The 13,863-nt window shown below is 45.0% G+C and overlaps 1 protein-coding gene across 1 annotated transcript; it reads right to left on the bottom strand.

Moving 5' to 3' along the window:
* Positions 1-1,882: 1,882 nt before the first annotated feature.
* SAYSD1 (SAYSVFN motif domain containing 1) lies at positions 1,883-9,642 on the bottom strand. Its single transcript, XM_036414860.2, has 2 exons — positions 8,832-9,642; positions 1,883-2,482 (listed from the first exon to the last, which is right to left on the bottom strand). Exons 1-2 carry the CDS (start codon positions 9,300-9,302, stop codon positions 2,138-2,140), a joined length of 816 nt encoding a protein of 271 aa, XP_036270753.1. The 5' UTR covers positions 9,303-9,642; the 3' UTR covers positions 1,883-2,137.
* Between the last annotated feature and the right edge of the window lie 4,221 nt (positions 9,643-13,863).

Below are 13,863 nucleotides of genomic sequence, written 5' to 3'. Positions count from 1 at the left end.
GAAAGTCAGAGTTATAGTCTTAAAATGCAAATTAATTATTTCCTAAACAATGCTTATTGGTCAAAGATATTTCTTCTATCCTGGATTCATGTGGCTCAGTTGGTTGAGTGTCAATCAATGCTTCTCTCTCTCCCTCTCCCCTCCTCTCTCTCTCTTTCTCTAAAAATCAATAAAAACTTATTTTTAAAAAGATATTTCTTCCTTCATTTAGATTTTATAAAATGAAAAATCCCAAGGAAAATATCAGGAAAATGCCTGGCTGGCATGGCTCAGAGGTTGAACATCAACCTATGAACCAGCAGGTTGTGATTCGATTCCTGGTCAGGGCACTTGGCTGGGTTGTGGGCTCAATCCCTAGTCATGGTATGCAGGAGGCAGCCAATCAATGGTTTCCTCTCATCATTGATGTTTCTATCCCTCCCTACCTCTCCCTTCCTCTCTGAAATCAATAAAAATACATTTTAAAAGTATCAGGGAAATGAAGAAAGACTTAATAAAATAAATCAGAAGACAAAATCATGCATCTTCAATATAATGAAAACCTGCATGTTTGTTAGGGATTCTGTTCCCCATACTCTTTACAGATCCACTTCAGACAGAAGTCATGGAAGAAAAGACTTCTTTATGAACTAAAGTGATTTCTGCTCAATGGGCTGACTCTGAGGGACAGCCAAGCTACCAATCAGCCAAGGGCTGGCGAGAGGAGCAATGCATAGCAGAGTTTTCAGCAATGGCTGAAACTTCGCCCAGGTTTAGTTGGCTACAAAATGTGATAACTGAGAACATCTCCTCTGTACTCCTTCTATTACTAAAACATATATCTCTCTATTACTGGAAACGCTTATTTTATTTTATCTACCACTCCACTCCTGTCCAGACTGTATGCTCAGTGAACTGGGGATATGTGTGCTTTTCTCATTATCATATCTCAAGCACCTGTATTCCGTGAACAAAAGCTAACTTTAAATTGTGCTGAGATTTTGCTGAAATAAATAAATCATGCAAAAATGAAAAGAAAAAAAATAGTAAGACCTCCATTACTTAATAACATCTCATAGGTATTAAAATTACTTTCATAGTATCAGAATTAATAACTGAATTCTGAAGTGGGAAACCTGCTGAGGAATCACTAATTGCTTAAAATCTTAAGTTTGGAAAACACTATTGCTTTAAAACTACAGTCCTATTACTCCTCAGTATGATCCATTAAAAAGTTTTTAAGGGTTTTCTTTGCTCAATTTAAATGAACCCAAACTCTAACTCTGTACCGGAAGGAGAAGGAACACTGAAAGCAAACCTATTACCACTATTTACAGTTTCTCACCAGAGGCCCACGGGCAGAGGCACTGCTCACTCCAAACAGGAAGCCACCACGCAGCCAGCGAGTCTGGATTCCGCTTCCAGGCTCCCCTCTGTACACACTGGAGAATTTTTTCCGACTGACTTCATCATTAAGAACTATTTATCAAATCCTCCCATATTGACTTGGTGAAATCCCTCCCCACATGTCACCAGGCCTCTGTCTTCTCTCGTCTTCCTTCACTGAGTCGGGGCAGGATCAATGAGGAGAGTGGAGGATGGAGATGGGAATGGGGTCTATCTCTAAATATTAATAAAATAGTCATTAATATTTTGCAAACTATTAATGACTGAAAAAGCAAAGCAAAACAGAAAGAAAAAACAAAACTTTCAACTTAAACTTTCCAGGAAAAGAAAATGCTGTAACTATGAAATGACTTACAGAGAACATTTACTTTTAGTGTACAGTCCCATGGACATGACCATCACAACCACCAGCTGGCTGTTTTCAGTCAGCTCCCCGGGGCCTCGGTAGTGCTCTAGAACCATCTCTCTCAGAATCAGGACACAAACAGGTCTCCTCTCCAGTATGTAATTTTTATCATTGTATCAGATACACAGTGAGTATCTTTCAGGGAATTTCACCCAAACCAAAGAGAAGTTCAAAAATAAAAACTGCAGCAGATCAGGGAAAACAGGTCAAATTGTGCGGTCACAGGACTAACCTGCAAGCAAGCTGTCCTTAGTCTGGGGCACCTGAACAAACCCTCAAGTCCAAGGCCAAGGGCTAGGAGGGCCAAGGCGTGCAGGCGGCTAGCCAGGGACAGCAGAGCGGCTCCTATCTCCCCTGCAGGGGTCTAAGCTGAAGCTCGCGCTCTAACTGCTCTGCAGTCAGGGTGCCCTCGATGGCTTCACAGCCCGGGTTGAACACAGAGTAGGCGCTTTTCTCTCCCTCCTTCTTCTCCCCGGGACCTCGCATCCCGACGTACATCCAGTAGAACAAGGACAGGACAAAGTAAGCCAGGCCGAATTCCAGTTCCGCAAACAGTCCCAGCAGGATCAACCAGAGGAGAACCTTCAAGAAGGTGATGCTGGTCAGGAAGGACTGGTCCCGCGGCAACGGTGGGGGGACGGCTGTCCTCTGTGGGGGCTGTGGCGTCCCGCTCCCAGGCTGAGTGGCTTCCTAGGACACAAACAAGCGAAGGTAGAAATAAAGGGTAATGAGGCTGAGAGGATGAAAGCCAATCTGGAGAGGCCGCTCTCATTGTCCCCGGAAGGCTTCTGGCTCATTGATTTCTATTTCCTTGCCCTGCTCTCTAAAACAATCATCTCCCAGAGAGCTCTTGTGCCCCGCTCCGACTGGACCAAGACCGGTCAGCACTTAGTGAGATGACCCGATGAAAACCCTACAGCACTCAGATGGGTTCCCTTTGTGGGAGGCACTTCCTCAGACGAGTCTGCTGCTAACAAGAGCTAATGTGTGCCCCCCACAGAAGCTCCCCAGTAATCGGTAATGCAATAGCCACGCGTATGCTTCACACAGGATCGATGTCCGTTGATTTGATTAGATGAGCTAAAATTTTGAGTGACATGATTCTAAAATGAGGACTACACCAGAAACAGGAAAGAAAACTCCTCTACATATTAAAAAAATAAAAATTGCTGTTTCAGCTACAACCTTGCCACCCGGTGGCCATCCCACACATCCCAGGCCCAGGCAGTGCCTCCTAAGTGGACTCTCACCTCCTATCTCTCCCCTCCCCACGCCATTCTGTGTACATACAGTTGCTAAATGAATCTCCTAAAACACCCATCAACCTCCTGTTCACAAGCCTTCAACAAATTTTTATTGCCTAGAGGTTAAAATTTAAACTCTTTGGGCTGCAATCCAAGGCCTTCCATTTACTTAGCAGATAGAAATGCCAATACACAGGCTGCTGTGCTGGCGCTAACGGGAGACACGGGGACTTAGGCCGTTTTAGGGAGCTGGTCTCTACTCCGGTATTTTTTCCAAACCTCTTTGGGCATGACCGAGAATAAAAGATACATTTTATACTGTGACTTAGCATGCATGTGTATATGTATATGTATATGTATATGTATATGTATGTGTATGTGTATGTGTAGGTGTAGGTGTATGTGTATGTGTATGAAATTTTAAAAAGTTTCACAAATCAACAAATATCTTCACATCATATGAAGCTGTCATTTTCTATTCTATTTTATTTTAACAGAGGACTAGATTTCTCTAAATTGATGTCAACACTCACTAAAGCACATGTGTCAAACACACGGCCCGCGGGCCAAATCCGTCCCGCCAGGCCTTGCAATGTGGCCCACACCACGCTGTCATCACTGCACTCCGCTGCGTTTCCATCACAATGACAGTTTATGACTGTACAGTAAACCATTCGGCCCGCGATTTAGGCTGAATTTTAGATTTTGGCCCCTTCTCTGATTGAGTTCGACACCCCTACACTAAAGGGTCATGACTTGCCATTTGAAAAATGCTCTAAGAAAGTTTCTGCACGGCACAATCTGAAACTGTACAAATGAACCCTCTACTCCAGTTCAACTGGTCTCACTACAGAGGCCATTGCCTGACTGGCCTGGAATCGCCTCTGTCCCTCTCCATCCCCGGCTCCTTGCCTTCCTTCCGGGCAGCCATGACTGTGCGCTGTGCATGCCTTGGTCTCTCCACCACTGAGAAGGGTGCCCAGCCTCCCGGGCACTGACTGGCTCTGGCTCACTGAGCACCCAACTATTCCGCTAGTGTCTCTTTTATTTATTTATTTTGGTAAGTTAAACTCACAAAAAAATAGAAACAGACTCACAGAAACAGAGGACAGATGGACAGCTGTCAGGGGCTGGGTGGAAAAGGTGAAGGGAATGAGCAAAGAAAAAGAACTCATGGACACAGGCAGCAGTATGGTAATTTACCTGAGGGAAGGGGAGGGTGGGGGAGGGAGGAGAGAGTAAAGGGGAGTGGGGTAACGTGATAGAAGGAGACTTGACTTGGGGTGGTGAACAAACAATACAATAATATACAGATGTCTATTAAAAAAGAAATTGTCTCAAAAAATAACAAATCTGAGGTAAAATAATACTTACTGAAGTGTCTCTCTCTTTTTTTCTTATCCTTACCTGAGGATATAATTATTGATTTTAGAGAGAGGGAAAAGGAGAGAAACATTGATGTGGGAGAGAAACATTAACTGCTTGCTTCCCATACTCGCCCTGATTGGGGATCAAACCTGTAACCTTTCGGGTGTAGGAGACGGCGCTCCACCTAACTGAGCCACCTGGCCAGGGCTGAAGCTGCTCTCTTTTAATATAGGTCACCTGTATCCTAGATAGTCACCATGAAGACACAGACTGCTATTTGTCATCTTTTGTTGTCTCCAGAGCCAAACAAAGCACTAACACCTAGGTTCTCAATCCACAGAAGAACTTTTAGTTCATTTCTCCAGTTATATCTCCTCTTCTTCACTTCACTTCATTTTATTTTTAAGATTTTTTTTTCCATTTCATTTTAAAAGGACCACAAACTATATTTGGTTTCAATGAAGTATACAGGTCGCCCTGGCCAGGTGGCTCAGTTGGTTGGAGCATCATCCTGTACAATGAAAGGCATTTATTAAATAGATAAAGGTCCTTTTTGGATTTGTCAGTGTGCACAATAGGAAAATCTCTGCAGATCTCAATGGGAGCTAATACAATCAATTGATAGTTCAGACTGCTCTGGCTGCCAGGTAGAGAATGGGCTTCAAGGGTAGAAATAGGGAAACTGTTAGTAGCAGGAGGCCCAGTGAGAGAGGACCAGGCAGAGATTAAGGTGGTGACCCAGATGTCAGAGAGGAATGGTGGACTGATGGATACAGAATACATTTTGAATGTGTATGACCTGAATTTCATAGCAAACTGGATTTATTTTATTATTGAGGGAGTATAAAAATAATGCTTGCACCATCATTTATTTATTGAGTGCCTTTAAAATGCCTGATCTCCTGTAATCCAGGCAGGCACCGTTATTCCCAATTTACTGATAAGGGATCACTGAGATGTTAAGGAACTCCTCTCAAGTCACACAGCTGGAGATAGGAGGGATGAGGCTGGTCTAGGACCTGAGAATGGTCTCCCTCCACAGCCGTTACTTGCATAGGAGCCTTTGTGGGAGATGGTAAAGGGGAGGGTCAAGAGCTAGAAGAAGATGGGGAAGATGACTAGTAAATGAGCTGGCCAAGGGACAAAGCAAGGAGAGGAGGGATAGGGGACGTCCTCAGCCTTGCTGGGCCTTGGCTTCAGTCCCGGGGCGCCTTCTGTTGTGTGGAAGTGGGAGGGTCTGTGGTCTCACAGCACATATAGGCACGGTGTAGGGAGACACTTCCATTCCCCAAATACCAAGCTGCTTCCCACCGCAGGGCCTCTGCACTTGTACTAGTTTCTCCCTCTGAGACGAATGCCCCTGTCCCCTCACATCACCTGGCTGGCTCCCTTGCTCCTATAAACCTCAGCAAAAACGTCACAGGTGGCCTTGGCCTTGGCCCCAGGTTTCTGCAAGAGTGGCTCCTTATGAAATGCCACCGCCTGGCTGAGGTCCTGCCTGCCTATCCAATTTAGAGCAGCACTCTGCACCTCTCACCCCAATTCACTGCCAGTGGCCGTTCCTGATTCCCCTTTCACCATTCTCTTCTCTTATTGTCTCCTCTCCCAAAGCTGGTTCTGTGAGAGTAGCGTTTTGTGTGTCGTTTCCACAGCGTCCCCCCAGACTTAGGACAGCAGCTGGAACTCAGTGGGCACAGGATAGAATTTTGCTGAGTGGTAGTGAGGGAAAGGAAGGAACAAAAGGTGACTCCTGGATTGGAGGGGCTGATGCAAACACTTTTTAGCCAGGTGACTTCAAAGAAAAAGCACGTTTGGGCAGTGGGCCAACCTGAGCCAAGGGTTGGAGGTGAGGAGTTGCAAGCCAGGTGTGGGAAGTAGATCCTCGGTGGCTGGTGGGGAATATGCCTGGGAGAGAGACAGGGGGTTTCCACAGGATTAAAAAAAAAAGTTACAAGCATTTTTGCCCTATTGTAGCAGAAGCTTGTCACAGAAAGAAAGACATTTGAGAGTGGGGAAAGGAGGATGTGGGCGCTTCCTTATCAATGACTACAGAAAATTACAAATAGAAGGCAAGATATCTGGCATGCCACTATGTGCCACCAAAATCATTAGGCAGAGATGAATTATAAATGAGAAAGAAAATTTAATGAGAATTGTCACACCAGAGCAACCTCAGGAATGATAAGAGAATGCATGAGAAAGAGCTTAGGATAGAAACAGCTTGATTAATAAGAACCAGCTGCAGGCCCAGCATTTCATCTCATTCTGCTGTCAGGCCACAGCTTTCGGGTTTTTAATAGCAGAATCTTTTTCCAAGTTCAGATTCTCTGGGTCCAACTCAATGATCTCATATTCCTTTGATAATGAGACATACCGTCAGAAGCTCACTGTGTGGAGTAGACATTGTTTTTTAACTGCAGGGAGAAAAATGAGTAGGGGAAATGGATTCTAAAATCTTAAGCAATTGTACCGAAACCGGTTTGGCTCAGTGGATAGAGCGTTGGTCTGTGGACTAAAAGGTCCCAGGTTCGATTCCGGTCAAGGGCATGTACATTGGTTGCGGTCACATCCCCGGTAGGGGGTGTGCAAGAGGCAGCTGGTCGATGTTTCTCTCTCATTGACATTTCTAGCCCTCTATCTCTCTCCCTTCCTCTCTGTAAAAAATCAATAAAATATATATTTTTTAAAAATCTTAAGCAATTGTGCTCAAGGGAGTCCTAATTGACAATAAAGTTACCCCAAGACAAACTGCATACAAGGAAAGGGGATGTTTGAACCCTATAGCACCTCTTCTGGAAGTCCGTTAGAACCTGCCTGTCATGGAAGAACATATCAAACTTAAGGAACAATTCATGTTTTTAAAAAAAAAAAATTCCCTAAAACCAGATGTTGTGGCCCTAGCCGGTTTGGCTCAGTGGATAGAGCATCGGTCTGCAGACTGAGGGTCCTGGGTTCAGTTTCAGTGAGGGGCACATTCTTTGGTTACAGGCTCCTCCCCGGCTCAGGCCTTGGTCGGGGTTCAAGCAGGAGGCAACCAATCAATGTGTTTCTCTCACATCGATATTTTTCTGTCTTTCCCTCTCTCTTTCACTCTCTAAAAATCAATGGGAAAATATCCTCAGGTGAGGATTGAAAAAAAACCTAACCAGATTGAAAACAAAACAAAACAAAACAAACAAAAAAACAACACCTAACCAGATATTATGCAATAATAAATGAACTTAATATAACAAAAAATTAAGGGAGTAAGGTACACTTCTGCTCCAGAACATTTTAAATTCCAAAAGGAATTTTTGGATCTTAATATACATCGGAGGTACAAAGGCCAGCCGTGTCACAGATGGTCTCAAAGCACTGATTTTCCCTTGATGTTTTGTCCCCTTAGATACTCCAGTCTCATGTGCATCTCACCTGGCCACTTTATTCGTGAGAGAAAACTAAAGAAAGATAGAGATGTGAATAAGTTCATCTGCAAAACAAGAGCTACCGAAAGGATTAAAGGGGGAGAATGCTATCAGACTAACCCAAATGCTGTTTTCACCTTCAGCATTCAGTATTGAGCTTTTTGCTGGTCTAGTTCTACAGCAGCGCAGTCATAGTAACCACATTTTTGCAAGTTTTATATTCAAACGTAGGTTACTAGCTGTATGTAGTCCAGGTGCGAAATCATACGAAGCCTTAATTACTGTCACTTTTGATTATACCTTTCACCTTCCACTAGCAAAGGGCTGGGACTCAACACGGTTGTGGAGAGGTTTCTGGGAGCCGCAGGGCGTCACAAGATAACTCAACTTGTTGTTAGTAACTCAAGGGCAGAGGGACTTTCTTCCAGGACCCCAGAGCAGCGATTTTCAACAGGGAGGATGAGATGCGGGGGACGGCAAGACCTTTTTTCAGTGCAACACCTGACTACTTAGGGGCACTGACCTCTTTTCCGTTAGATTGCAAAATTTTTAAAAATGGCAACAGTCAACACAACAGCCCATCTGTTGTGAATGAATCAAAATTACACTTTTTTTTTGTCAGATGGGCAAAAACATCATTTTTTGATGTACACAGAATTTTAGTAATTGTGTGCCATGAGGTGAAATAGGTTGAAAATCGCTGTCCTAGACCTTCGCCTCCCAGCTGGAATGAGGAGCTGCAGGAAAGAAAAGGTCAAATCCATTAATCACTGGAGTGATAGAGACCAAGGCCCAGCCCCGGAGCAGGTGGTAGGCCCCTGAAGCCCCGCCCCCAGAGGAGGCGTGGCCTGGGGGCAAGGGTGTGTGGGCGGGGCCGCTCCTCCACCCAGAGCCGGCTCCTCACGGGGGCGGGGCCTGAGAGCCACCACGTGGTGGAAGGGGCGGAGCCTCAGCCAGAGTTTCCAGAGGAGCCACGACAGCGGCTCCAAAGCCACGTACAGGGCCAGGCCTCCCTCCTCTCACCTGAGCGAGGCTGGGCTGGCCCGGGGCACTCGCGGGCCTCCGTTTCCACACCAGGAATCGTTTGAGCCAGCCTGGGGCTGACTCTGGAGTGGCAGTAGCTTCCGCCTTCTCTCCCGAGATTTGTGCGCTCTGCCTGGAAGTGCCGGGTTCGGCCGCCAGCCCGGCCCGCCTCCGGGCCTCTCGGAACTCGGCTAACCGCTGTTCCATGGCGTGCGCCTCGCTTCCTGGGAGCCCAGGAGCGCGCCCGCCCGCTAGGAGCCGGCGCTGCGCGCGGCCCGGCGCCAGGCCGCAGTGCGCCTGCGCAGCGCGGTTGTGTGCTGAGCATGCGCACTGGGCACCGGGTCCCAGCGTGCGCCGGCTTTGTGACGTTCCGTGGGCCCTCCGAGCGAATGCCACTCCGAACGCACGTGGATGCGGTGTCCACCTCCTCGGCACAATGGTGAAGAATCTGAAGCTTAAGGACTGCTCCATCCTTCCTCTCTAGCCCCAGGCTCCTGGGGAGGAGGTGGGGAGGCGGTTCCCATGTGCTCCATCTCAGTTCAGGGATCTGCTCCTCAGCGGGCGAAGCTTCCTGCAGCAGGGGCCAGATTGGGAAAGGTGGTCCCAGAGCACTGAAGAAGGTCCATGATCTCTGGGAACAGGATACAGCCTCCCTTTTTAACGAGTATGCCAGTCAGTACTTGGAGGGTGGCTTTCTCGCTGCTTACCTGGCAGGCAGGCAGGCTCTGCAGACTGCTACCATTGCTCTTGCCACCATGCGCCCGTGGGTGCATCTAGATAGGCCAGAAACTTGAAGACTTATTGGGGTGCAGCTTAAAATGAACAAATCTGTAAGTGTATGGCTCAGTAAGTTTGTAATTATGCATAAAGAACTGTTCTGGCACGCTGAGGGCCCCCTTGCCCTCTTCCAATCACTACTCACCCAGAAGTTTACATTTCAGGTCAGGGACTGCTAGGTAATACTACTTTTAAAGCTCTAAGCATCTGGTTAAGTGCCGCTCACATAATTGAGACTCAAATATTTTTTGGATCTTTCTGAATTTGAGTCAAGAATTTAAAACTAGGATGGATTCTTTTGTTCATTAAACAAATGCCAGGTATTGTATCTGGCACTGGAGATGCTGGAGTGAATAAAATCAATCATGTTTTCTTAGTGCTTACATTCTGAGTGGAAAGACAGACAACCAAATGCATAGCTGCGTATTTACATTAAGTGCAGTGTCTGCTGGTGAGTGTTATGAAGAAGAGTAAAGTCAGGAACAGGAATGGTGGCCATGTTGGGAGTCAATGACCAGAAAAGACTTGGTTGACGAGTTGCTGTTGGAGCAGAGCTCTAAATGAAATATCCAGAGTCACATATCTGGAGGAGAGTGTTTTAGAGAAAACAGCAAGTGCAAAGATCATGCGACCTCAGGTAGTTTGCTTGACCTCACAAAACATCAGGGAAGCCAGTACAACTGGAGGAGAGGGAAGGAGGGACAGAATGGTAGGAAACACAGATGCACAGGTATCAAGGGCCAGATCATGTGAGATCTTATAGGCCATGATAGACACTTTGTGGTGCGTTTGGAGTGTGATAGTAAATGACTAGAGGATTCTGAGCAGGAGATGACATAATGCCTTTTTTAAGAATTGATTCCAAATAGAAGAAAGGAGAGAAAGAGAAAGATCGATGTGGGAGAGAAACATCAATTGGCTACCTCCCGAATCCGCCCTGATGGAGATTTGAACCCACCACCTTTTGGAGTACGGGACGACACTCCAACCAACTGAGCCACACTAGCCAGGGCTGACATTTTTGAAGACTTCACTGGCTGCTGGAGGTGGAGCCATGGAATAGTGCAAATGTAGGAGGGAAAAGATAGAGGTATCAGAGAGACTCTGACTCTTTGGGCTAGAGTGGTAGTGATAGAAGTGGTGAGAATTCTCCAATTCTGAATATATTTTGAAGATTTGAACCAGCATAATGTGCAGATGGGTTGAATGTGGAGTATGAGGAAAATGAATCAAGGATAATGGATTTTTAGGAAAAAGGTGGGGGAAGGGATGACAGATTTTTGCCACACCACCTCCCCACTCACATCCTAAACAAAGGATTGATGCTGGGACACCCCCTCCTGAAATGGGGGAAGATCAAGAAGAGAGGATTATGGAATAAACGTAGATAGTTTTATTTGGGACATGCCAAAATAATTTGAGATGCCTATTGGACATCCATTATAGGCAATTGGATAGTAAAAACTAAAAATCAAGAAAAAGTCAGGACAGGAGATACATATTGGGAGTCATCAGCATATATATATGGATATATATATATATATATATGTTATTTAAAGCTGCAAGATAACTAGATGAGATAACTAGAATGTGAGTGTGGATAGCAGAGAATATATTTTAGGATTGAGCCCTGAATAATTAGAGGTAGTTTGTAAGATGAAAAGAATGGTCATTATACTATGATCACCTCTCTGAGCAATCACAGAGAAAATTTCTTGCCCATCTTGGTGTCAAGGGTAGGTCTGCTTTGCTCTCTCTTTCTCTTCCTTTGTTTTTTTTCAGTTTATACATTTATTCTAGAAATCTCCTTTCAGTGTCTTGGGGCCAGATCTGTTGGTACAAAAAGAAAAGTTTACCAGGTAAAGGGGATAGGGGTACGCCGAACTCCAGGAAGTCACAGACAGGTATCATAGAAAACACAACTGGTGTAGATTAGTTTAAAAAGTTATGGAGCCCTAGGCAGTTTCGCTCAGTTGATAGAGCCTTGGCTTGCCAAAGGGTCCTGGGTTCGATTCTGGTCAAGGGCATGCACCTTGGTTGCAGGCCCCTCCCTGGCCCGGGCCCTGGTCGGGGCTCATGCAGGAGGCAGCCAATCGATGTGTTTCTCTAACATCAATGTTTCTGTTTTTCCCTCTCTCTCTCCCACTCTCCCTAAAAATGAATGGAAAAATATCTTCAGGTAAGGATTGAAAAATAAGGTGTGATGGAAGGAAAGCCAAGGAAGATGAGCCAGGCATCACCTAGGATTTTTACTGGCATCTACCAGGTGCCAGGTTCCACCACGGCAGCATCCCAGTCACAGCACGTGTGTTGGCTCTGTCCTTCAGCCCTCCTGTGGAGCATCCAGACTGAGGATAATCAGGGCAGAGACTGCTGCCAAAGGCTGGGCCATCTTACTTTGGAGATAGGAGAATGGGCATAGAGAACAGTAGATCTGCTTCTCGTGAAGGATTAGAGTCTCTCATTGATTGTGTTTCCCGCTGGATAATCACACTGAGACCTTGGAGCTGTATTTATGGTCTCCTAGTAGGCATTAGACTTAAGGCATAGGATTTGTGGGCTGTTGCAGTCAAGGTCCCTGACAGGAAACATGGCATCTTTAAAGGGGTTACCTAAAGAGAACGTCATGAAGGAGTTAAGTTACAAACGTATGGAAGGATTAAGGACGCTAACAAGGGATGGTTCCCAGGAAGTGTGACCAGCCTCTAGGCCTTAAGCAGAACGAGGACTTAGCAGATGAGTAATCATCAGAACCCAGCAAGACCTGTAGCTATAGGAGAAGCTGGAGACGAGAGCCCTCGAAGGAGCAGAGAGAGCCCTCAAAAGAGCGGAGAGCAGAAGGGTGGGGAGAGAATCAAGAACAATCGGGCAATATCCAGCCAAGTGCAGTTGTCATCTGAGCTCCCATCTTGCTCTGATAAACTTTATTTCCCCTTTGCTTTATTCTCTGACTTATTGTAAATTTTTTTGATGCTTTGTAAACTTTTTAAAACTCTCTTTGGAAGAGGTTAAAAGAATGGAAAAAAGTAGAGATGATCATGAAAGAATAACTCCTACTGAACTAACTTCATTTCCTTTTGGATTAAGATTATGAGACTAGTAAATAAGCAGGATCTCAAAGTATACTTATAATGTGTAAATTTAATTTTTATTATTAAATATTTTGTACATAGCCGAAACCAGTTTGGCTCAGTGGTAGAGCGTCGGTCTGCTGACTGAAAGGTCCCAGGTGCGATTCCGGTCAAGGGCATGTACCTTGATTGCAGGCACATCCCCAGTAGGGGGTGTGCAAGAGGCAGCTGATCCATGTTTCTCTCTCATCGACATTTCTAGCTCTCTATCACTCTCTCCTACTCTCTGTAAAAAAATCAATAAAATATATTTAAAAAAATATTTTGTACATAACAAATTATGTGTATACATGTATGTCATATTTATAAGTTGTAAATACTAAAATACCTATATGCCCTGTGATATTCAGTCTTTGGCCTCAATTTTTTACTCTTCCTTACATCCATGCCATAAGGAAAATATATAAGGACAGAGTATACTTCCCTATTTCTTGACTTTATTTATTTATTTATTTACTTATTTATTTATTTAAGTTAACTCTCACCTAAGGGTATTTTTTCCATTGATTTTTTTTGTATTTTTTTTGTTTTTATTTATTTATGAATTTATTGCCACTTTATTGTTCAATGAGAGAGATACATTGCTTGATTGATTGCTTCCCTCATGCGACATGACTGGTGCTGGGGATTCAACCTGCAACCAAGGTACGTGCCCTTGACCAGACTTGAACCTGAGACCTGTTAGTCTGTTCAGGCTGATGCTTTAACCACTGAGCCACACTGGGTAGGACCCTATTTGAACTGCACCTTTCAGGTTGCTTTGGTCAATGGGATAATGGCCGATGTTATGCAAGCAGGGGCATGAAGTGTGTTTGTCCTGTTGGGGGCACCCACTGAATACTTTGCACTGCCATGAGATGAACTTGCATCAGCTAGCCACCTGGTCCCAGAATAATGAGTCACATGGATATAGTCACCCAGCTGACCTGCATACCTGCAGTTTAACGCTGAGCTGCCCAGCTGAGCCCAACCTGAAGGAGCTGATCCCAGCTGACCCAAAAATGTATGAAAAATAAATGCTTATTTTATATCACAGAAATTTTGTAGGTTTCTTTGGTTACACAGAAAAGGGCCACTACTCAAGAAAAAGAATGTTTCTTTGTGTGCCTGTAGTCCATTCCTGA

This window comes from Pipistrellus kuhlii, unplaced genomic scaffold (assembly GCF_014108245.1).
Source record: "Pipistrellus kuhlii isolate mPipKuh1 unplaced genomic scaffold, mPipKuh1.p scaffold_m20_p_5, whole genome shotgun sequence".
Lineage (NCBI taxonomy): Eukaryota > Metazoa > Chordata > Mammalia > Chiroptera > Vespertilionidae > Pipistrellus > Pipistrellus kuhlii.
The sequence above is the reverse complement of the archived record's forward strand: the minus strand, read 5'-3'. Positions and strand labels throughout refer to the sequence as shown.